Raw genomic sequence first — 26,165 nt, 5'->3', positions numbered from 1 at the left:
ATGAGTATCACCAGTAATTTTTGCTCATTCTTGTTTTTCAGATGAAGCAGATTGGTCACGATGGCTACAACCCCTCCTCTGTAGCTGAATGGCTGGATTCCATTGAACTGGGTGACTATACCAAATCCTTTCTAATTAATGGCTATACATCGATGGACCTTGTGAAAAAAATATGGGAGATTGAATTAATTAATGTAAGTTGATGAATTTATAGCAGTAGTTCCTCCCAAATATATTATACAGTACTTGTCCTTATACATCAAGGAGAATGCAGAAAAGCAATTTGCACTACAAATACAGTCATCAAGTGCTGTTAATGACTACATCTTTCATGCCTGTAGCTGGGTTGACTGTACCCTTTGCTTCCATTTACTTTGCCATTGTCTTTAGCATGGTATTCAATCAGCATGATTGTGTTTGCCTTCAGGATGCTGAATGACATTTAAAAATATATTTTGGGCTTTGATAGCTCAAAATCACCTCTTTGCTTTTAAAGTACCTAGAAACAGTACTTCCTGTACAGATACTTATAGTTTACTTTTTCTACATGCTCCAGCTAAATTAGACATAAAATAAGAAAACATTATCGTTAATAAGTTATACTAGAAGAACACAATTTTTATATAAATATCGCTTTTGCTTGAAACTTCATTTACATGAGTCAATTCAATCAGATGCCCACATATGGGCAACCATAAACTTTGATGTGGACTGCACTGCAAGGTAATTTGGAATAACATGAAGTTTATACTGTTATAGTGAAGTTTGTATCTTTACAGTGAAGACATTGACAGTACAGCTCTGCAAGTGGAATTTCATGTGAGTTATCTGTCTGAAACTGAGTTATTTTCTCTTATAGAAGATGGATGATTGTAGCTTTGCTGTGACTTCTGAAATCAACAGTAATGTCAGTTTATATGAACTTTCAGGGCAACCTCTACATGGAGAAAAGGCTGATACCATATGTTATTGATTCTTCACAGACAAAAGGCTCTGCTCTTCCTTCCAGTATAGGAGATGCTACATCTCTGCCTGAGTCCCAGAACAGTCAAAGGGCTACCAGTAACCATAGTCAATCAAGCATAAAATAAAGCAGCTGGTGTAGTTGTACACTAGGAAATAGTTCCTATTGTGCCTCAGGTTGGAGAAATGAAGAACATAACTATGGTGCAAAGCTGGGTTTTAACACAGTAACTGCTGCATGAGGCACAGGCAGGTGTAGCCTGAGACCAGCAGGCTACAATTTACTGGGAAAAGAAAGAAAAATGTAAAAGGAGTTATTTAATATTAATTGAAGGACAAAACCATTGCATGTTAGAATTCCTTTTCTTGCTGTCACAGTTGATGTTAACTAGTACAGAAAATGTAGTATAAGGACCAAACTCTACATCATGTGTTATGTCTCTTGCATTCAATGTATCTTGTAGGTGCATAACTGAAGTCAGGATCTGACTGATCCATCACAGGCATCTGCTGCCCTGCTAGTTAGAGCTGGGATTCTTTCTTCTCTAAGTGGCTGGAATTTTAATAAGAGCTGGGGACCCTTTGCCTCAGAAGCTAATATAGATCATCAACCAACACTGAGTTGAAAAAAAAAAGTAGAGGACTCTGCCCTTATTGTTTTCTGTAATTTTGCATCCCATTTTGCCATAATCAATTTGGAAACAAATTACCCTTTAGCTCCCCCAAGTGGATCATTAAAACGTCATTAAAGGTTTGTGGCTTGATTCCAAACTTGCTTAAACTGATGAACTGGGGAATACCTGCACTAAAGTTAACAGGAATGCACTTTAGTAAAACTAGTATAAACCAGACCACTATGTCCCTCAATTTTAAAGCTTAACATTATGTTCCATTTGAGTGTCTGTACTTCGTGGAAAAACATCCCCTTTTGCCATGAGTTCCAAGAAGAAGCTGTTTAATAGTTGTATCGTTAATTGAATAGATATAGGAATTTATAGAGATAAGTATTTTTCCCACCTGATATGTTTGAATTATGTTGTTCAAGAGTGCAGTAAATAAAACAGTTTTGCATTCTAAGAATTTCTATTTAAGTCCAGCCAGTATATATTTGATTCCCCCCCAATCAGTAGGAGCTAAAAGTAATGATATTATGTTCACTGAGAAAGTCTGTAGCTTAGAAAGGTATTTACTATTACTTATTTCTTTCAATTGATGGTAATCTTTCAGAAATGGACAAGAAATTGGTTTGAAGCATTGTGCAGTCTGTCAGAACGAGATATTTAGCTCTGACCAGCAGGCCTGCTGTCTGAAATTGATTTTAAAGGTCTCACTTCTTCAGGTGATGGCAAAGAAAAGCTTATTGCAGAAATTTTTTCATAAAAGAATGCATAAAGGTCAAAGCCACTAAGTCAGGAACAGGACTCTTCACTTGAGTAGGTCAAAATCCAGGCATTTGGAAAATAAGAGAAAAAACAGACTAAGAATCCTGAAAAGAATTCAGAGTACCCTTGGTTTGGTTGGCTCTTGGTGCTTAAGTTGTATATGGATCAAGAAGCATATGAGAAAGGGAGAATATTTGAGGGACTGCTGGTAAAGGCCATCTTCCCTCAGCTTTTCTCATCCTCCAGGCAGCTCACTGGCATTAAGAAACAAATTTAATATTCAGCTTCCTACAATTTATTGCAATTTTTTCCAGCAAGGTAATGTCATTTCTAGCTTACATGCTAGTTTCTTTCAAACTTTTATGTGTATATAGAGTGTGTGCTTTTTCAAATGCAATCAAGCAGCAATTTCTAAACGCTATTGAATCAGAAGAGCCATTTTAAAAGCTTTTCACTTGTGTTTCTTGCAAGCTCCCGCCAGCATTCTCAGTCCTTTTTCCACGAGTCAGACTTTGAAATTTAGACTTTGTTTTCACTAATTAATTTTTCATTTAGATAGTTTAGAATTTTCCCAGATCCATTTTCTTCTGTGATGTGCTTTCTGGGAAGCATTGTTCTAATTTTGTTATCCTGGGATTGTAAGTATTCAGAATACCTTGTCCCAGATTAGACTTTCCCAACACTTCTGCTTTTGTTTCCCAGGTTTCTTGGGAAAAGAGAAATCAGATTTGCTCATCAGAGGGATCAGATTCTGTAACCAGATTCAGATATAATTTATTCAATGCTATAGCTATGAGGAACTTTTCTGAAATACGTATCATCTGCTGAATAAAAGTCCAGTATGTTCTGTAATCCCCTAACCCACCTGTGCACCTGTGCTTTGAGGTATAAATGCTTTTCTATGTGACTAATCATATTATTCTTGTCTGTTATTCTGGATTACTTACGTAACCCTCCCCCTCTGGGACTCACTCTCTTCAGGGAACTTTTACCATAGAGATTCTCAGGCAAGATATAAACACCTTAAAAGCACAAAGCAGGTTATTTATCTTCTCACACACAATACATTGTAGGACTAATGAACTAGGTATTAAATCAACCCCCACTGAATGAGTCACTCAGTGTAATGGGCAAATAGTCATCACTCAGGCAGGGGAGAGCTGGCCCCTGGGGCTTGCTGGAACAGGCTGATCTGTGGTACTGCTGAGTTGCTGTCTTCCAATTTCACTTTCCTCTCGTTAGGATTTTATACCTCTTCATGTGAGTGCTGTTCCTTGAATCCTTGAGGTGCCAGTTTTCCCTGTCTCAACAATCTTACTTATGTCTGCAACTTTACCTTTCTTGTCTCAAATGCTTCCAGCCTGTGCACTCTCTCCCAGCTCCCTCTCACGCCCTAGCAATCTTCTCAGAAGGAAACTGAGAACAGTTGCGCAGCTGCTCTGTGCTGAAAGTAGGTCTGGAATAACAGATAGTTGAACTCCTGGGAGGAGGGTTACATGGAAGTGGCCTGGTTTACATTTCTTCTCCATTAGTTCATCTTGCACTGTGAGCTTCTTTTCTTGTACATACTTCTTTAGCATGGATGATTCAGCCTTTGTCTTCTGTAAAATTAATCTTTATTATATGGTTAAATGGCTGTCCAGATTTTTAACCTTTTGGGAAGTGTTCTTGAAACCCTCTCCCAAACTGCATTCTTGGTTTCCCTTAGGGTAGAATGATTACTGTTCAGAATCAGAGGAAACATACCAGAGAGAGAAACTAGCTACCAATGGTGTGCTTTCCATTAGTTTATAGCTAAATACTTTGGACATTTCACGAGATCACTGACGAGTTCCACAATTTAATTGAATTATATACTGTGTGAAAAAGTGATTCTTTAGTATTATTTAAAGTGGCTATATGCTTGTTGCAGCCCATGATGTTTTTGCTGTAGGAATCAAAGAGCCTAAAAATGGTCATAGTGAAGTAGAGCACTGGGTCTACCTAACCCACTGTGATGTCTGTAAAAATCACCATCAACAGATGACCAGGGAAGGCTACATAGCAACTATGTTATGAACAAGCATGTTATGAACTATCTGCATAGCATTCTTAAAATAGTAATTTTCAGCTCAAGGACTTCTGGAATGGGCCTGACTTGTCCTTGACTTTTTAACCTGGAATAAGTTCCTGTCATCATCATGTTTTGTGATCTTACTGCTAGTCTTCTTCCCTGCAGAATGAGTAAATATATTGAGTCGCCAAGGTCCATTCAGAGATCTCTAGAGGAATTCCCTAGAAACCTTATTCTACCTGGAAGACTGCATTTTCTCCTAAAGTTTCCTGGTTTAAACAGCTATTGCTTCATAAAAGACCTCTTCTTGTGGCTTAATGTCATGACTACTGTTTTGTGGGGTTTGGGGTTTATTTTGTAAAAGTGTTTTAAGAGTGGCTTCATCAAAAGACTTTCAAAATTCAGGCAAAGAAGCAGATCAAGCAGATCATTAACCTTCTGTACATGATTTTGACTGCTTCAGGGAACACCAGTAGGCTCTTGAGATATGAGGCATCCTTACATGCAGTCACTTTAACTCCTCTTTTTTGTCCTTATTCATGTGTCTATTACTAGTATGCATTTTTTAATTCCTACTTTTTCACCTCGGATAGGAATAGAGGACAGTATTACTATGGATCTTCCATGAAATTCCTTTCAAAAATTGGCGTCAATTTTGTCGCTCTCCAGTCCTCAGATAACAAGATTTTGAGGGAAAAGTTATACATTGTTGCTAGCAGTTCAGCAAATTCATCTGTGAATTCCTTCTGAATTTATCTTTTCTGTGTTGTGGTTCATTTTACACGCTTCTATAATTTCTCCTTTCAATGGTCTCATTTGCAAACTGAAGGTTCTTACATCATTAGTGATTTCAGACATCCAGAAATCCTTGCTCTGTATCTTTCTGGTCCTTCTCTTTACAGCTCCTATACAGTCACAGAATGGCAGTGGTACATGTCTAGTTTCAAAGTCAGAATTTCTTTATACATATCTAGCTTGAGCCTATAGGTCAAAGTAATGAAAGGCGCTGTGTCGAGCTTAGAGCTCTCATGAGGCCTTAGCTGACTGATACACCCACAATGTCCGTACAACTTGTAGTCTCTGCTTAAAGAGCTTGAACATAGACAGCATACTGCATTCAATTACCTTGATCGGGTTGGTGTCTCACTTAGCAGCTTTTTCATCTACTCCAGCAAAGCAGATAGTTACTTCACAGTTTGGTTGGGTAGTACCCACCAAATGGATGGATTTTGTACAGTGCTCACTTGACAGCTTAATTTCCCATGCTGTAGAGCATGAAGAGATGTCTTTTACTTAGGAGGGCTGTCCTTCAGATTCCGCTTGAAAAATTACTCTGTGGCTCTTCTTCTTTTGGTGTTATTTAATTTCCCAAGTGTGCTACTCTGCAGAGACAGTTTTTAGGGAGGAATGAAACATACTCTCAGACATTGCAACTGCAGAATTACAATTCCTGTTCCTTTTCCTGCTTCAGACCCCCCTGCTAGATTTCATATCACTGAAAAGAACTAAGAGTGTTTAGAACCAAAGTTTTTTCTGATCTCCCAGAGACACTGCTGACTGATAAAGATGCCCGTAGATTTTCCTGTAGTTGCTTTCTAAATGGCACCAAAAATATTTGTTTGTCAGAAGAACTTTCAAGACCATGAGGCTGCATTAGCAATAGGCTGTGGCATCTCAAGTTATTAGGTATTGCGTTATTAAAAATATCTTCTATAGTTGTTGAGCGTAGAAAGTTGTCTATATGACTTTTTTTTTTTGTTCACTCTTTTGAAATATTTGGAAACATATTACTATGTTGTTTGATTAAGTTCTTGGAATAAATGTGAACCAATACTTCTTTAGAGACAACCATGTTGATGTCCTGGTGTAAAACCAAAAGGACAAAACAAATGTGCCTGTTTTATGGAGGAATAGATATTTCTAGCCTTTGAAAGTTTTATGACAATCTTTAAAGTTCTCCACCAGGCAGACTGAACTTTGGGTCTTCTCACTCATTAGTAAAGTAGTAGTCCATGTAATAGTCTATGAAGATATTCACAAAAAACTTTCTACTACATTTATGGTGGGGTTTATGTTAAATAACTACAATTTTGAAATGGGTAGTGGACAACCTTGGTTCATTTGAGGAAATGTGAAGGAAACTTTCAATATCCATTCAAATTCTTTGGCTTAGTTTGTGAAGCTATCCTAATTTTTATATATATATATATATATATATATATATATATATGTATATACACACATGAGCAAATGTTAATCATTGTTTTGACAATAGAAGTGTTGTTCATATGTTTCAAATCAAAAACTCTGAAGATGAGCATAGAATTGAATAGCTTTCCTCGTGATGCATTATTTCTGCATGAGGTAAGATGTATTTAGATTTGTTCAGTTCCTCTTGCATCAGTAGAACAATGCTATAAATGGGATTCCATTAATATGTGTTAGCCTTTGAAACTGTGGTTTCAAATACAAAGGATAACTCCCTAAATCACTCTATTTCCCTTTGAAACTGTTTCAGTCGGTTCATTAAATGTACCAAAAAAGCCATGGGATATTATACAAATAGCATTTTTTTCCCCATATACAGTAGTTGTGTAGATTTCCTTCATCCAGGGCACAGGTCTCAAAATGTTTTCAATAATGCATATCTGTTTCTTTTGCAATAATTAAATACTTACCAATTGCAATCATATATTGAATTTGTTCCTTTGGGTCTTGCATTTGAAAATTATATTTTCTGCAGTCATATTCTTTCCATTTAGAATGCTGGTAGCAGCTCCATCAGTCACACAGTTCCTAAATTACTGTGGATATTACTTATAATTTAGAAACTGTTGTAATGTTGTAGTATTGCAATGGCTGTTTTTAGAATCTCATTGGAAGCTCTGTATTTTCAGCAAGTCCATGTGCCAGTATTTTAACTTCATAGCGTGTTTAACCCTTATGTACAATTTCTGCATATAACATTTTGCATAGGTAGTGCTCTTACAGCCTTTGAGTGATTTGATGTGCAAACTTCCATCTGTTCCTCAGGCTAAAGAAAATACTTTTTAAATACATAATTCTCTTTCCTCTCTAATGTTACTTGCAAAAGATCACAAGATGACATAAACCGTGGCAATTCCTTTAAACATCTTCTGTTTACCTCTTCCCACTCCCACATTGGATCATGGCAGTGCTCAGACTCAGGAGAAGTGGGAGGAAAAACACTTCTTTTAGTTCAAATGTAGTGCTTTATTCAGTTTACAATACAATATGTTAAAGAAAGAGGAAACACTTGCACTGTGAACAATGTCACGACATTTATTTTTTTGGTAGTATAATGATTCTTTTGTAAACCATCTGGTATCATTTTGCACTACAAGTTATTTAAATAGAAGACATGATATTTTGAAGTAATTTCCCTGATTCTATTATTTCCTTGTATTTTGACAATAACAAAAAAATACTGTTTTCTGATTTAAAAGTGTTGTTAGAATAACCATGTTTGACCCGTAAATCTAGCCGTTGAAATTTGCAGATAACTATTGCTTTTCCCTCTTTTTTGAGGCAAGCATTTGCTTTAAAATTCTTAAAATCAGAGCTTTCCACCCCTCTTTTTCATTTCTTTCCTTCTGTTCCCCCACGCTCTCTTCAAAACAAATTATAATCAGGTAGTGATTGGCAGCCATTTTTAGCACTAATAATCAAAGCTGAGCAATTTTAGCACCTATTGTGTTCCATCTGCAGGATCATTTTCTTGTCCTGTAACACACTAGGTAGCATAAGTGATTGATTTAATAAAAAAATTATCTTGAATTGTAAAGCATCCTGCACTGCCTATTGCCAGAGAGAGTACTGTCTGTGAAGTATCCTAACAAAAATCTGTCTCCATTCAGGGAACAAATAAATTGCCTTATCATTTGATTTTCTGTCTAAAATCACAGTGTTCTATCAGAAGGTTTGTATTTTAAGTTTCACAATGTGATCTCCTTTCCAGGGAGTACAACAGAATTCTTGTTTCCTATAAAACCACTGGAAAATAACCTCTTCTGCCAGCCCACAAGTTCTCTACAAAATCAGATAAAATACAGGCACTAAATATTTTATTTGCCTAGGCAACAACTTGTTCTACCTTCAGTAGCTTAGAAGAGGCCTGAATAGAGAATTTTATTTTACCAGCTTAACCTTTTAAGTGTTGGTGAGCTAGCAAGAAAATTGGTTTTCTATTTTAAAATAGTGTCATTTTACAGATCAAGCTGATACTAATTTAGAAATTTTGTACGCATCCTATTTTGAATTTAACCTCTGAAATGTGCAGGCTTAGGGATAGCATCCTTCAGTACAACAGGAATTGTCAATTGCAGTAAAAGATAGCTGCCCTAAATAATTTCATTAAGCCTATTTTATTTTATAGGCAATATTTGTGATACTTGTGCTGGAATAAATTGTTTGTTTCAAATATTTGCATTTTCTGCCCACAAAACCTACCTCTCATAGTTTTAGCTTATGGCATTTTAAAACATATTATGTTGATTGAAGGTCAATATAAAATACTAGATAAAAGCAAACATCATAATTATGTTAATGTTGTAAACTAATACTTCTGCCTTTACTTTGAAATAATTTGCAGTGATAAAAATCAGTAAGAAGTATCCTCTTTTTGCAAAGAAATATAGCTGCAGAATTTATTACATAATGTTTTCAAGGACTGCAGTACTATTTTGGTACTTTTAAAAGAATACTGTGTTCAGCAGTGTGCAAAAGAGAAATCTTTCTTCTTTAAAATCTTCTTAAATCTTTTTTTTTTCCTACTTCTACATTGCTCTATAGGATATTGTGAGGAGTTGATATTCCCAGTTAAAATTCCTGAGTGTATCAGATCTTAGCTAGCATGATTTGTCTTCTGTTTGCAACTGATTTCAATAGTTAAAGAGGACTGAATGGCTGTCATTTTAACTACAAAGATGTCGAAGATCAGAAATATTTTAGAAATATTTTCCCTATATGGCAGATTCTGTTAACATTCTCAGGTGTGAGAACCAATGCAGTGCTGTGCCATGTAGACCTATTGGTGTAATTCATGTGCCAGAATTAGGACAGCAGCATCACCCTGGGTCTTTTGCTTGATTCTCTTGTCTCATGTTGTTCAGAGCTACTTTGGATGTCTCTGCAATCCTCTGCATTTGTATCATACAGATGCAGTCCTGGACTTCAAAAAAGACTGAAAAGCATTATACCAAGATTAACTAGAAAAGGTTCTGTTGTAGCCTACAGCCAACAGGACTTGAGTCCTTAAAGTCATCTTCAAGGATTTTTGTCCTTCACTGTTTTTAACTTTCAATGGAATAAGGTTTCAGTCACTTTCCATGAAGGACAATGCACAATTCTAATAGCTGTTGGTGCCGAGAAACCTGTCATATTCAGTCTGTATTATTTCAAAATTACATACCATTATCTCCAGCTATAAATTTTCTATAGATGTAAATAACACACTGGCACCCCCATGTTTACATCCTTGAAATAGTTATTGGTAGGTATTTGTGATCCCTTTCATAATGATCAAGACTTGGCAAGGTTATGTACATTTAACTCCTGATTTATATTCCTGCCTCAGTTTGTACTTTCTTACTCACTGCTTATTTTAAAGAATGTTCTTCATACCACGTAGAGATCTTGAAAATGCAGTATTTATCCAAAAGCAGTATTTGTATGGATTTGAATGCACTACTATAATTTGAAAAAGAATTTGAGGAAATGTGGTTAAACTTGGCTTTTTGTGCAGTGATACTCAAAATGTTATTCAGATAATGAATTAAAACATGGCTGTTGCAAATCTATGAGTCTGTTAATAGAAAATTAGAGATCTTTAGTTTCATGGGGTTCAAAACAGAAAATCAGTTTCAAAATCTATTAGAATATTTTATCTGTGATTTTTTAATTTATGAACTAAGTACCTGATTGAGATGAAATAATGACAGAAGCTACTGGAAAAAATTAGACCTTAGTTATTCTTTTCTTCATGTGTTCAAAGCTGGATCATAACCTGTCTGAGCTAATCAGGTTGTATGAACACACTCATCAGTAAAGGACATCTGTCATTTTTCCAGGTAGCATTTTTGATCACTCTTGAGGCATCAGCCAAACACCTGGCCATCCTGATTTGCTCAGGGTCTGGACTTCATGCCACCCTTTAAAGTAATAAATTCAATAATAATTCTCTTGAGTAGTTGCAGATGAGCTGCTAATGTCTTTCAGTATTTATCATCAAATAGATTTTTTCATAATCTCCTCTTCTACATGCATGATCTACTTGAAAACAGAAAACACAGTCATAATGTCTTTCTTTAAAATACTTTCCCCTCCAGTAAGCCACAAAGAAATGCATATGCACTCATGTGCACAAGGAGAAGAATTATGCAGGGATGAGTATTTAAAACATTTGTGTTCCCACACACAATATGGTTCTACTGTGTTTTCAGTGAACATAACCAAATGCAAGGTAGTTTTTTGCTTCCTGCTTTGTAAGTTAAATTTATGTAAGATTTATATAAGCAATAGATAAGCATCAAAGCCATAGCCGAGGAGGACGGATGGCAAAACACCAGGCTAGTTCATAAATTTACATTATTAAAGAGAAGTGATAGGTCTATGCTGCTTCTTTAGTTGAAGCTGAGCGACAATTTGCAAGCAGAAATAATTCTTCTTACCCACTTTTAATAGCAGAGTATCAGTGGCACTAGTACATGACATCCAACAAAAAAAGTCCATTATTTTAGGTTATCTGCCCTGATCTGAGAACATTTTTTTCTGTTAATTTGTGGCTCCCTGGGAATCAGAAGCATAAGATGTGACAATGTGAGAGAGAAAAAAAAAAAGACAGAAGTTTAATATGCCTCTAAGCATATGGAGTGGTTGGCTTTGGAAATTCGCTAGAACTGAAGCATGGGAAAGAGGAAACTGAGAACTGAGGAGAGTTAGTAGTAAATGAGGGAGATATATGCAAGGATGGTATGTCAAGAGTCAGGAAAAAAGTGCCATTAGATGCTAATGGGCTTAGCAAGAATGACTAGAAATCCATTTTGAAGAAACAAACACAGAGTATCTAATAATCATATAAAACAGAAAAAAGATGAAAGTTCTTATTTTGTGTCTATGTCAAATGGAAGCAAATGACTACACAGATACATAGAGTTTCAGATATTCAAAATTGCTCTCACAATTAGGTTTGCTCTGTTTTCCTTTAGTCAAATCAGCTGGCTGACCCTTTGCATCAGGGAATCACCCTCAAGGTTTGCTAGTGAGCTCTTAGATCATTCTCTAAAATATGATCAAGACTTATAGTTTTTCTCAGTACTTTTATGGTGTTATTAATAAACAATACTATGGATATCAAAATGATGATTTATAGAAAATGTGACAGGTGACCACATATCATATATTATAGAAGAAAAAAAACATTGGATAGTGTTTCAGGTAAGGAGATTTGTGTTAAGAATGCCTTGATGTGAGAAAGAGTTTAAGAGTTTACAGAAGATTTTTTGGAGATGTTTCATTTAAGCTGAGGCTCTCGGCAAAATACTTTCCGGTGGATTTTGAGATAATGTGTACTTCAGCTTTTCACCATAAGATTTCTGATGATTGCTGGAACTCAGGTAAGGAAGAGAAAAAATCTGGCTGCTATCTTCTCTGCATTTCCCCAGGGATTTAACACAGATTATTCTAATGTGTCAAGGATAAAACCCCCTCACCGTTTTGCAGGAGCTGCTGTTAAGCAAAATGGCTGAGATTTTGTGTTTATTGCTGACAATTTGTTGTATTTCCATAAGCATCAGCATTTTAGCATCCCATTTGTTTGTGTTAACCTAAGTATTTTTTTCCGTCTAATTATGGAATTAGCTATTGCATTTTTCTACAAGGAATTGCAGAAGATACTGCTCATAATTGAACACAAACCAATTAATAGGAAAATGAAGAATTTTATTTGGTCCTGAAACTCACTTATTTTGTTTGGCTGTGCATGCAGCAATTACCAAGACACTAAATAGACTCAGAGGTTCTGAAATATAAATCTTCTGATGGGAAAATGTCAAGGTAAGTTTAAATGACTAGGAGGGTCAGAAGTGTGTTCACTGATAACTGCAGAAATCTGTCCTCAGAATAACAACACAATTCTGAATACGTGAAATCTTGTACTGGGATTCAGTCTTCATCATGTCCTTCTGATGTCTTGCAAATAAGAGAAGTTATTAAAAAAACAAAACAAACAAACAAAAATAAGGAAAAAATCCCAAAACCTTTCCAAAGTATCTGTCAAAAGAGCTATCTCTGTATAACAAACCCTTCATTGGGAGGTGAGTGTTAGTGATAATACCCACAGTCAGTTTTTACATGCAACTAGCAAAATAGTAAGTAGCAGCATGTTTTATTCATTTCAGAAGCTAGCTGACCCTTGGCTTTGAAAAATATTGTGGGAAATCAATTATTTTCATTGTTCATTTTGTTTTCTGCTCCATCTCTTTTATCTAAAGGGCAGCTTCCACTGAAACATTTCAGAACTTTGTTTCCTCTCACTGTTCATTTCCCACCTGAGTTCCTAATGCTGTTTAGCTGACATGCCAAAAGTAAGTAGTCTTGGTACTTTAAAAACAAACACTCATCAGTGCAATGTACATTCTGGAACATGTCTGGGGGTCTTATATCTTCAGTGCTTTCACCAAAGCTGTCTTGCCAGACTCTGAAAACTTGGAATTCTTCTATATTGCCTCATAAAACCTACTGATATTTTAGTAACCCAGCATACTTGTTCAGTGCCATGCTTGCCATGAGGCTCTTGGGAATGTTTTAAATGCATGTACTTGAGCGTCTGTGGTGGTAGGAAACCATCAGGTGTTCAGTTGATATGTGGAGCTATATAGAAAGCAATATAAAAAAAAAAGCATTACAAAATCATTTAAAAGTGTGATATAATTTAATGTATACTTACCCTGGTCTGTTTTTGGTGTTATCTTTAATTTGCTTATGGCCTCCTTCCCCTGGCTTTTAAAGATTCTCTTTTGCCAGTCTTCATAAGGTATTGCAGAAAATTAGTATTATAGAAAACAAGGCTAACAATATTCTCAGAGAGCTTTAACTCAACCAGTTTCCCTAATCAAGGATAAGCAGAAGAACCCTCAGTTACATTGTTGATATTTTAGAGTGCATCTTCTAACCAGCCATTCCCAAAATGCTTCAAATTCAAAAGGATTGAAGGCACAACTTTACTAAATTATTCCAAATAAAGGGCAATGTTGGGCAAAATTTATAACTGCGTCTTTCATCTGCCCATTATATTAATTACTTATTTTACATATTCCACTTTTTGAGTGGGTGCAAGTGGAGTAAGACATTACGTTGTTGGACAACCCTATATTTTTCCTATGCATGTGTTAATTTTTAAGATCCTTGTGATGATTGGTTCTACAGTAAGCAATCATGGACATACTGGTAACTTTCCAGATTATTTTATTTTTTACTAAAATTAATTGGCTTAAGAAACATACACTCTTTTTCATAACTGTATCACAGTTATGAAAAGAAAATTTTGAAATTTATTTAAAATGTTTTAAAAATTAAATTGCATTTGAAAATCTATATAATATAAAAATATATAAATATGAAAAAATCATCTTGAGTGTTTATTTCATGTACCTAGGTGATCCCTTGAAATTGCAGACAATTGGAATGAAATCATTAGAGTTTTCTTTGACCTGTATTGAACACACTAAATTGTATTCTGCTTTAGTAAAAGAAGGATCTATGAAAGGATAAAATTTCAGTTTATGACTGTATCAGTGAAATTCATATTACAGGAGATACATTTCTAGCTACTTGCTATAATCATTGAAGATTTGCAGCCATTTCTCTGATGTGATTCATCTAGTCCTAAAGCAAATGCTTAAATTACACCACATGAGTCATGCCTTAAAGGTGCCTATTTTTCCCTCTTAATTAAAGGAACCTTTACGTGAGTACTGAGATCTCTATTGTAGACCTTTTATATGCTGTAAGATGAAAATTGCTCTGAATCCCTGCTTGGCTTTGTACTTGAGAAAATACAATAGAAATTATTGACTTAAAATTGTGATATCCAGGAAAAATAATAATTAAAAAACAGTCCCAGTATCAAAACTTCTGAGATGAAACCTGTTTCCCCTAGAAACCTGTTTCTTACTTGAGGAAACGTACTGGAAAGTCTCGGTATGTTCTGAAAAAGAAATTGTAGCACACCATCGTATACCAACACATTTTATCATTAACAGCCACTGGATGTACCAGACTGCTAAATGCTGCCTACTCCTTAGGAACATCATGTATCATATGTCTGGTTTTTTTCAGTCCTGCAACTATGTCTCTCTTACTTCTGTGGCATTTGTATCACAAAAGAGAACTACTTTTGCCGTGTCTTTTTTAATCCACACTCTCAGTTATGAATAGAAAGAATATCTAAAGTAAATAACCTCATTTTCCTGACCTGCCATTTTTCTGGAAAAGTACAGAATAATACCATATAAAACAGGTTTTCCAATTCTCTTTTTAAATTCCTGTACTCCATCGAGGACCAGTGTTTTTTATTCAAGCAAGATAAATCCCATTCAAATAGCAGAGACTCAATTTTATAAGGGCTGTGCTTTTTACAGCTATGCCTACAGATTTGAACCCATTCGTACTTCCTAAGGATAAATTATATATATGATGATAATTTGTAAACTTCATAGCAAGATAATAAATATTAATTCTATGTTGAGCAGTCAAACCAAGAGCTTGCTGAAAGTATAGCTCTGCATGTCTTGCTGGTTCAACTAATATACCTGCATTACATTTGAGGCCTAGAAATTTTATAAACATTTTTCTTGTGTTCTCTTATAAAATATATACATATACAGCAAAGAAGGAATGAAATCTGGTTATGCTTTCCTATGTGCTGAAAACAGAGGAGTCATACATGCAGAATCACCAACTACTGCCCGTATTCCTGGGATCAAAGTACAACATAGTTTGAATATGGTCTTACAGCTATAAAAGGTTATGTTATCAAAACATATTTTTAGGTGTCCTTGATATTTCTGTGCATCATCCTAGTACAGTTTTGCACATATCCCCAGAAAGATATGTATCTGCTTCAGGGAATTGAGAGAAAAAAGAAAAAGTTCGCCAGAGAGTTTAAAAGATGTCAGTAACAGAATTTAATACTGTTGCCAATACTTCTATGGACTACAGAAGGAATGTGACAGAACTTTGTAGGTTTGAAGTTTAAAACCAGATAGCTGTCAGAGTAATGCATTCAATTGCTTGAAAAATAAGATTACACAAAACAGACACATCTAATTTAGTTAGAGGGAAAATAAAGATTCATGACTTATGAAAAATTAGAAAAAACTGTCTCTCTAAATGAGCAGTGTAAATATCAGCATTTCATAAATCTAAGGTAGGTGAAAACAAGCATAATAGATGTGTGTGACAGGAAGAATCATAGCAGGACTCTCCCCAGCCATAACTTGTGTGATTCAGTGACAATAACACTTATTAGCTTTCCCACCAAGCGGCATATATTGAGATATTTGCTTTCAAGATGGCATTTTAGAGTCATTGTAATAAAAGAAAATTCCACTAGGTGGGTCTGGTGCTCTTCTAACAAGGATCAAGAATGCTCGTGCACAGCAATTCTGTGCTCTTTTTTTTCCTGTATTGTTTTCCTAACTATTCTCAGTATGTCAGAATCCAAACATTTAGTTATATTTTGGATGTTAGTGCTAATACTGTATTTATTGATTAAGGATAAAATACCCATGGCCAAATAAGACCAGAGTATGAGACTTCAATAATGTGTCATTCCATTGCTAAGTAGTTAGTATTTATCTTACTGCTAGTATTTTTCTAAACTACTAGAGCTGTGTTTTATTTCATTTCTCAAAATTACCTTGAATTTCTAAACTTGTACTGTAATCACAATGGACATTTAGTAACTTTTTTTTCCTGCAAAATATTAATCTAAATAGAATTCTAAATTAGTAAATTTATTACATTTAAAACAGTTTTATCATCTAAGATAGAATGTGACAACAGAACATGAACAACCAGGGGAACTTTCTTTTTGTGTGGGCCATTGCTTAAGTTAGGATGTTAATTTAAACATGCCTCTAGAGCTCTGCTATTGCCCGGTGCAGCCACTCATATTTTTATTAAAAACAGTTTATACATATCACCTGTTCCCTTTGCAATTCCACTGTTTCACAAATACCAACTACTTTTTCTCTCAGATGGTCTGAGATATTGCATATTCTCAACTAGTGTTTTTCTTTAAAGGCTGCTATTGCTATTTGAGACCTAAAGAAAGGCCTTATTGCCCAAACACCTGAATCTCCCAGATGTGTCAATCTGATCTAGTCAAAAGTGTTATTCATTACTACACATCCTGCCCTTTTGAGAAGGTTTAAATTAGGTTGCTGGTTCTACAAAAAGTGCAAGATTTTTATAAAAGAGTCTGAAAAGTTTATTGGTTTTTTTCCCCTGCCATTTCTGGTGTTGCAAAGTTGGTTATTTTTGCAAATCTGGTACCTGTTATTAATGCTAGGTAACTACTCCTAATATTTCCACAAACAAACTGCAGAACTCAGTTTGTTTCGGCTGTGTTTGCATTTTCCTAATATGTTAATGAATGAGTTTCAGAATATTACAGAGCATAATATAGAAAATAAAGCATAACAGATATGATAAATTCCTAGTATGCACATGAGAAAACCAATTCTGATAATGTTTTTTAAAGTAATTCACTGTATGTGGTCTTATTTCTGGTAGATATGTGGACTCATATGCAGCAAATATGAATTTGTTGATAATAGCCCTGCTGAGACACTAGAAATTATTGTCAGACCCACAGAGGTCCACAGTGCAACAGAGACTCACATCAGGCCAGAAATGAGAGCTTATATCAAGTACTACTGACAATTACAATTTATCTGGTTTCTGTTTTCTTTTTCCTTAGCTCACTGTTAAGAAAGTTCATAAAACGAGGCTGTGCATTTTCTATTAAATATAAAGGTGCAGAATATCAATCCATCAGCTATTTTCATCTAATGCCATGCCACACAGCATGGCAGGGAACTGCATTGGCGCCCCACTTTACCAGAATAGTCTTATTTCTTTTCATGGTAGGTGTAGGATGGAGATCTACTTCGGTCATTGAACAAGACCAGAAGTAGAGGTATTTCCCTGTGACCAGAAGTAGAGGTATTTCCCTGTATATGAGGATCTCAAAAAATTGCAACATCCAAAAAAAATTCATCAAAAACAGTAAATCAGTCTGAAAAGTGCTATGATATGTTTTAAGAAACAATTATTTGGCTGGCAGACATAGAAAGTTCCATCCTTCTATAATCAAAAAAAGGTGGTACACTTCTTCTAAAGCTCAAACTCCTTTCATCTTGCCATAGCAAACCATCCATATCAGAAACGTTGCAGAGGTGTGATGTAAATGCCTTCTAAGCTCTAGGAAGCTTGCCTAAAAATGCCAGGTAAATAGAAGATCCAATGTGCAATGGATTGTGATTCATGTGTTGAAATACCCTTGTGATCTTTGTTATTCTAGAAAAACGTAAGACTAACTAGAAATAGATATTGCAATACAGAAATGTATCTGTGGGGAGAAATTAATTCTCTTTATACTTAAATGTAATTAAGCACTCAGTAGCCAGTACTGGGTGAGGAAATTTGCGTATTTGTAAAATTTATTTCTGCCAGATTTTCTTAGTGAATTTGGAGCAGACAGGCCCTTGAACTACAAAAAAACTACTCAGTCTTTATGATTAAAACCCAGAATCTCATGAGTTAATAACTAGTGGAAGTTTGCTTTTCAATTCTTTTGACTACTGTTGCTTGACATAACCAGGAATTATCATTGTAATGATACTAAGGCATTTGTGGGTGTGAAGAACTAGCAAGGAGGATTATTTTTAACTTTTTTTCCTAAGCAGTAAAAAAGCAACAATACTAGTGCTGCTACAACACTTCTATGCTTCAGTTCTGCCCACAAGCCCTACCTTAAACAAAGGAAGAGTACATACGTGGAGAATTCCGTTATTCATGATCTACAAAATTTATGTGTTACATGAAAACAAAATAATCTTCTGCCAACATTAGGACATTTCAAACATGTCTTATTCCTCAAAATAAAAACCATTGGGGTCAATCATTTTGGCATGAAAAGCTGTTTCATATGGTTCATAACCTGCATTGCCAGAATTGACCTTGAACTCAGAAGCCTGAAGGTATAGTTCTTTTCTCTTGAGAGATAGAAATATTTCAAAAGAATATTTCTATCATGTCCTAAATACTGTTTTTCTTTGTGAGCTTTATTTCTAGAATAATCTCTTACAATATGTTGTTTTTCAGGAGAACATATAAAATGTCGTAGACTAGCCTGGTAGATTTTAGATTGTCCTGGTGGTTCTTGAGACACCACAACAATTTTGGAAACTACTAGGGACAGAAAACTTTGAAGAATGGTTTTGATTAGAATTCTGATTCCACAGGTGTTTTGTAAAGCCATTATTGCATTCATTTCCATCTGGACCACCTAGTATAGTACCTCTTTAATTCTGTGTAAGTGTCTCTTATTCCTGGTGGATTTGTACTAGCTGCAATAATAAGCAAGCAACAGGCATAACCTCTCTGGCTTATGGTACATTACCAAATTAGTTGTGACTTTAGAGCAATGAATTCCATAGCTATGTCTGTATTAGCAAATTAGTGTTCAGAAAATGTGTCCAGGCACTAGAGCACACATTCAGAAGGACACAGGTATCCTTTTGGCATAAACCTACTAGCACTGAAGAGGTGCTTGAAAAAATGAAGATTCTTTTTTGCTTCTTCCTCTATTTTTCTCCTCATTGCATTGTATCCTAGTATTCTGGAAAAGGCAGGAGCATTTGTGGCCTCAGCATGATTTTTACTCTGGTATCATAAAACATATGCATGCATTAAACCAGCTTTAAAATATCATGTGTTATCTTCAATGACAAATGTGTATCTTTAACTCTCTGTCCTTTTTGTCTTAGTTATACCAAAACTCGTCTTCATTACTGTCTTGCTGTAACAACACCTTATATGAAATTCTAACGACTTGCATCTCAACAGGGAGTTTTAATTAGTGACAAAAGTTTTCCATTTCTGTCTTTCTCACAATACAAGCAGCAGATGAAAGGTTTAAATTTTAATGTGTACTCTGGCATACTCCTTTGATTTGTGTTGTAAGTACTATTTGGCAACCTGCCCTTATTACTGTGTTTTACTTTATTACTACACATAATTTTGAAAAATTGCTTTAAAAGTTGATACAAAGTATGGGTGAGAATAATCTAGGCATTTACTGTTATATATCTTCCATTATTGTCCGTTTTCCAGCAATTTTGCTCTACTTTTCAGCGATCTCACATTCTATGATACCCAGGTCTTTTGATTGCTTTCTAATTTTGACATCAGCTGTAAATTAAAGCCTGCTGCTTCCTCCATTGCTCACTCTGTAGAAATTACTACTTTAACTTTGTGAACTCCTCAGAGGAGTAGGAAATCCTCAGAGGATCGCCATATTATCTGCACAGTGCTTGCCACAGTGACTTTCTGACTCATAATCAGTTTGTCTGTCCACTCTAGAAAAAAAATTAGCTATATCCATATTTTATTATGAGTGATTTTAATTTTATTTTTATTTGATCAGGTAGAAAGCAAGAAACACACACTCTTCCAGCTATCCTGCATCAACCGGGTGGCTCTGTTTGCTTGCACTCCAGCAAGCTGGTTTATCCTTTACAAATGAATTGTTCCTTCTCAGATTTTACCCGAGGCAGAGCAGCCTCCACTGCGCCTACAGCTCTTCCCTGCGACTGGCTGTGCCTGAGCCAGAAATGACTCAACTTAGCTGTAAGATGCCGACGGAAGTCTCGAGCGCTGTTATTTCAAACTGTAGTATTTCCAAGCTGAACCGAGCGGATGTGTAACACATGTCACAGAGCTCCATCGTCTGTTTGATGGAGTCACTTTGCAGAACACTTAAAGCAATGTTTTACCATTGGTGCTGGATAGGAATGGATTTTGAGAATAGTTGCTCCAGTGCCTCACCACCCTCACAGTTGAGTTTCTTCTTAATATCTAACCTAAATTACTTCTCTTTCAATTTGTAGCCATTACTCCTTATTCCTGATGGGCTTCCCTGTAGGCCCTGTTCAGGTACTCAACAGTTGCTGTAAAGGTTTCTATAAGGTGTCCATGCGATCTTCTTTGTCCTTTATGTCAAAATCTGAGTTTAACAGAGACCCTTTTACTGAGGATCAGTAGTGCATAGCTTAGCAGCCTACCTTTGGAGAAACTCTTCAGGATACCAGATACAGGAACATTTTAAGTGTTTCTACTCAAGAATCATTTCTAGGATATCTGACTTTGGCTTGTCATTCCTTTTTTTTTGACAATTTAGCTCTTTTAACTAAGTTGAATATGAAGCTTGGTGATTTTGTTGTTGTTTGGCATGGTTTACCTCTGTTTCTGTAAATTAATTTCAAACTTTCACAGGTTTCTAAAAATTGAGTTGATCAGACTGTGCAGGCTGGTAGAAAGCCGACACTTTCCACAGAATATCACATTCTTCCCATTTAGTTATTCTTCAGTTGCAAATATGGGAAAATAAGTTATGTTGGATTAAATGCTGTACTTTTTATTAACAAGGAGATATATTTTTTGTTACTGTAATACTTAAGTTCACGAAAGTGTAGATTATTTGGTAATTTTATTCTTTGACATAAGCGTACTAGTTAATTGTCCTTGCTACTTTGTAGGCATTCTCCAAGGTCAGTGGAGGGAAAGAGGTGTGGCTAGCACAGGTTTTCCCATGAGAAGTTTTCTTGTGTTTTTTAAATAAAGATAAAGTTTGGATGTTTTTGGAACAGTGTCCCAGAACTTGGGCAGTGCAGGCCTGGCCAATCAGGCCTGGGGGAAGGCTTCTGACTGACCAATCTGGGTGACTTTTGAGAACTCTATATATGTGATGAAATCAAAACAATAAAGGTCATTCCTTCTTGCCACTGAGAACCGATGCATTCATTACTCTGCTAGCTGCTCAACAGCGACAAAGAGGTACCTCCCATGACTAATTATCACAAGATAAACTGTTGGTTTATTCTGAAATTGTGCTTTTGACCTCTACTGTTCAATGGTGACTATATGGTAGAGAATAAAATTGTGCTTATATCCAGATTTCATGTTGCTGGGCTCTGTCCTATTGGAAAATGTCCTCTTTATATCTGGGTAGTGATCCCTTCTGCAGTGGTTGGGGATGAGAGCAATGTTTGCATCATAGCAGTGACTGCATGTTGAGTAATATGCCAGAAAACTTCTGACTTTTATGAGTCACCAAATCTGAGTGGTGTGGTGATCCTCTGGGCTGATTTGGAGGGTGGAGCAGGAAGAATTTCAGAATGTTTCTGATAATTCTCAAAGTGGTCCAGCAGCTTCTTGTTTCTTCTACATCCAATATATCATATCAGTTGGGCAAAGAAATGTTCTTACCCATTAGCAGAAGCAGGCAACAGCCAGAGGACTCAGAGTCTGTATGTTTTCTGAGGTGGAGTTTGGATTTTGAGGTTTGGATTTTGACATTTCACCTGAAATGATTTGAAAGTAACTTATCTTATTTCTGAAGCAAAATACTTCCACTCAGGAAAAGGTTACATATACCATAGTTGTGGAGAAATTCCTAAATGTTAGTGTTGATACAGACTCCAAAAATGTAGTAGTTTGATATTTTTGCAACTTTTATGCTGCTAGCTGGTTTGTGGAAATCCTCTGATTGACACTTTTGTTATCATGTAGTATTTACAACTTCAAAACTTGAATTTTCTTCCTTTCTATTTTCAGCTGCAGTAAGAACACTGACCAACCAGCAGAGCATATGAGCTTTTTAAGGATTTAAGAAAAGCAGTTAAGTCCTGTGTATGATGAAACAGTGCATAGGTTTTAGAAAGCCATTAAGGCTATTCTCTGCTGATGGACTTAGGTAGGGTAAGGTAGGTAGGTACTGGTAAAGTTAAAAAGTATCTATAGAAGAATTTTTTAAGAGAAGAGATAGGCTGATTTAGATTGTGAACAGAACAAGATTAGGGAATGTTGGTGGGTTCTAAAATTAAGTGGCATGAGCTGACAGATACCTATTCAGGGAAAATCTCATTCTTACCTCCAAAAGAACAGGTGATGGTGACTGAACTACATAGTGAGAGTGGTCCCTGGAGCAGGCTGTCCTGAGAGCTATGCCACAGAGAGTGCTAATTTGCCATCCCAGGGTGAAGGCTATCAGTTAATTAACATGTAGGATCAGCAGTGTGGTGCCTGGGCTCACTCCCTGGCTCCATTCCACTGAGCAGTTTAGCCATAAGCAGAGCTATCCTTGCTGGAATGAGCAGCTTTTCTCTGCAGGCTTCAGGCTTGTAAATGGGCATTGCTCATTGATTCAAAGGCAAGTTGTGATTTAGTCCTGTTCAGTGGGTTGCTGCTTTGCTTCTCTTGCCTTGCTTTACAAATTGATGCAAGCCCTTCTGTTGGAGCATTGGCAGAAGCTGGTGCCTGAGATGGAAGGAAAAGACAGCTTATACCTCATTCTCATTCGTGCAGTCTTACTGCAATTTTATTATGAGATAAAGGCAACTTCTGAGCAACCTAGCCAAGTAATCCAGTTTTGTGTGTACCATTAAAAATGCCCTGGCACACAGTCACAAGTCCCATTCTACAGGAATTTTTTTAAAAGTTTTAAATATATATATATATACACACACACAGCAGCTAATCAAATCCAGATCACTGGTCTTTTACTCCTGGGTGCAATGGGTGAATTAGATTTGCAGCCACCTGTATCTGTTTTTATGAGAACTATAATTCTTTCTTTCTCTACTGCACAAAAAGGACTATTTTTCCAGAAGATCTTAGAGAAAAAAAAGGGGAAAATATGAATCTGTAGTGCCAGACTTCAGCTTTTGTTCAGACCCTGACCCAGTTCACTTCCTGCACTATAACAGTAATTCCAGGAGGGTGTGACTGTTCTTGCATCTGGATGGTTTTCAGCAAAGGTAATTCCTGAGCCAGGAAGAGGTAAATGCTTACCTCTTGAGAGTTAATGAATTAATTCTGATTACTTAGATGGGTTCTGCCACCTGTATTTTCAGTTTTCCTAAGTGGCATCGGTTCTATTTAACTACTAGACCTATTTACATGTCAGTAATTACTGTATAAGCTGCTTTTTCTGAAACCCACAACCAAGCAGGAGATGCACTGGCTCTTACATCATGGAGGATCTTCTCATCTTGATTATTCCAAGCATTCCAGGCATCATTCAGATGTTGGTCACAGCAACAAAGAGTGATGGGACCAAATACTAAGCCATGTCTTTCTGAGTTTGGAAAGCAAAAGAATCTCTGTGGTAGGCTGATACATCTGCTTCTTCCTAAATGATTTGGAATAGATTGTGAAGTTTTTTGCATTTGCAGAGCCTACCATGTTATTGAACAGCACCAAAGAACAATCTCCTGTATCATGAGGGGAGGGCAGGTATTACAGAAAGCACTCAAAATGGTGATCAAGAGAAAGAGCACCCCTGGAAGGGAAAGCAACTCTCTGGACCTGCAGGAGAGCTTACTTTAAGTGAAACAGAGAGCTATCAAAAAGTGAAGCCACCAGACAAGGTATTTTGCTTTTTAATGTCACAGCTTTTATGGGTGTGTGTTTTTTGTGGGAATAAATGTCATAATTTCTAATTTTAGCAGACAGCATCCAGGACTTGATGTGTTGTTTCATTAATGTCTCTACTAACCACCTGCATGTGTCAATCACAATATCCTTTATAGACCACTTCTTCATTTTATATTTCACTCTAAGAAGCTGATGATTTTTTAATATTCACTTCTGAAGTACAAGCTGTGCTAACCCCCAAAGTAAAGATGGAATCTCATTGTTACTGTAAAAGTTAAATGCCTTGCAGCATGTGAGTATTCCAAAGAAGAAACAGAAAATATTAAATCAATTTACTGGAAAGAAGGTAGCCTACTTTGTTGTTTGTAGTCTATCTACTATTAATGAATTGATTGGCATGTTTAGATGATGGCACTGGAATAGCTGCCTATCTAGTTTTCAGTCTGTAGATGCTTAGCTGGCCACGTCACATTATCAATATTTTCTCCTTGTGCTGGTTTACTAAGTTTGATTTTTGTTTACTGAATTTACTAATACTGATAGCATAAGCTTGTGAGGCCAAGAGGTCTTCCAAATTTTCTCTAACTGATTCTAACCAGTGCTAATAGGACCTTCTCTATTAGGACTGAGCATACAGGTTTGCATTATCTACTGCTGTACTCTGATTTAGTCCTCTAAGTAGGAGCATTTCCACGAAGGTGATTTATCAATGCTAAGGCAGAGGTCCCCAGAGGATCTGAATTAGTGTTTTCACTGCCACCTTACCTTTTAGATGTTGCATGTCTAAAACTTGATGAGAAATAGAGTACACTGTATCACTGCTAGTCTCCTCATGCCTTTCTTTTTTCTTCAAGTGAGAAGATATTACATATGGTCATAGAACAACAGAAAGAGGCCAGGAGAGAGCTCAGCTGCATTGCAACTGAAGTTTCAGAAGAACAGAAGACTGAGGGAGCGTCTTCCTCCTTTTATGCAAGGAATCATGAAGGAAGCCTGAATTGCAAAAGCCCAGGAGAATAAGAAAGGGGAAAAGAGTAAGCAAAAATAGGATGTGAACCCCTTTGTCTTTCCAGAGTTTGTATCCTCAGCATATCAAAACAATACTGTGAAAAAAGGCGATGAGGAGCAACAAGAAAAAGAAATACTGTAGAAGAAAGTAAGATAGAGAGAAAATAATCTCCTGGGATTGCTTTTTTTTAGAAATGAAAACACTTAGCCAAACTGTCGGTGTCCCTGGTCAAGTGCATATTATATCAAACTGAATTAGCAGAGAAGCAGAACACTCCTGTCCCCTGTAAAAGTGGTAGGGAAAAGGAAAAAAAGCAATGTGGAAAAATATTTTGTTTCAACATGAATAACAGTTCTTTTTGCACGGTGATGTTCCATGAGTATCCTGGTTCTGCTTTTTGAGACTAAAAAGTGCCAAGAACCTTCTGGAGAAATCTGTATCCTCCAGAAGGCAAATTCCTCTAAGCTCTGATAACACTTAGAAACAAGAATACAAACGACAAACTACTGTGTTCCTTCCTGCTGTCATACAAACACAGATGTCTTTATCTTGAGACATTAAAGATGCTGTCATATATTTCTTTTTGCTTCTTAGAGAATGATACCCAGGTTTGTGTCCACACTGTGCTTTTCTGACAACATGCCAGTCTGAAGTGGCGTATGCCTGCCTGTTTATCATGCATCCAGCATAGTGTGGCTGGCCTTTATTCAGGGGATAAAAGTAGGTCTTCCAAGATATTGTGAGCCTTTGATTCCTGGTAACCTTATTCTGCTATGACTATAGGAAAGGTAAGCACAGGCTCACTCTTTCTGTCTGAGTTATGTCAGGACTGTAACAAAACATCAGGAGGGAATCACAGTTTTGCTGCTTGTGAGCAAAGGCTAGATTTCCTCAGAAACCATTTCTTTATTTCCATAGACTCATTGCCCTTCATATTATCCTTCTCTCTTCTCTGGGAGAAGGAAGAGGGAATGAGAAGAAGTTACCTATTGGCAGCTATGTTGTTGATTCAGCA

General features: G+C 36.2%; 1 protein-coding gene across 9 annotated transcripts in view; it reads left to right on the top strand.

The window, feature by feature from the left end:
* ANKS1B (ankyrin repeat and sterile alpha motif domain containing 1B) overlaps positions 1 to 26,165 on the top strand; it is a 397,467-nt gene that overhangs the window by 248,533 nt on the left and 122,769 nt on the right. For all 9 annotated transcript variants that reach the window (XM_085047083.1, XM_085047078.1, XM_085047079.1 and 6 more), the window contains one exon: positions 42 to 194. In XM_085047083.1, the coding sequence (XP_084903209.1) occupies positions 42 to 194 (153 nt within the window). The remainder of the gene's footprint in view (positions 1 to 41; positions 195 to 26,165) is intronic.

The sequence above is a fragment of the Lichenostomus cassidix genome, chromosome 1Aa, assembly GCF_008360975.1.
Source record: "Lichenostomus cassidix isolate B80296 chromosome 1Aa, HeHo_3.0, whole genome shotgun sequence".
NCBI classification, from domain to species: Eukaryota; Metazoa; Chordata; class Aves; order Passeriformes; family Meliphagidae; genus Lichenostomus; species Lichenostomus cassidix.
This window is presented reverse-complemented; position numbering and strand designations above follow the sequence as displayed.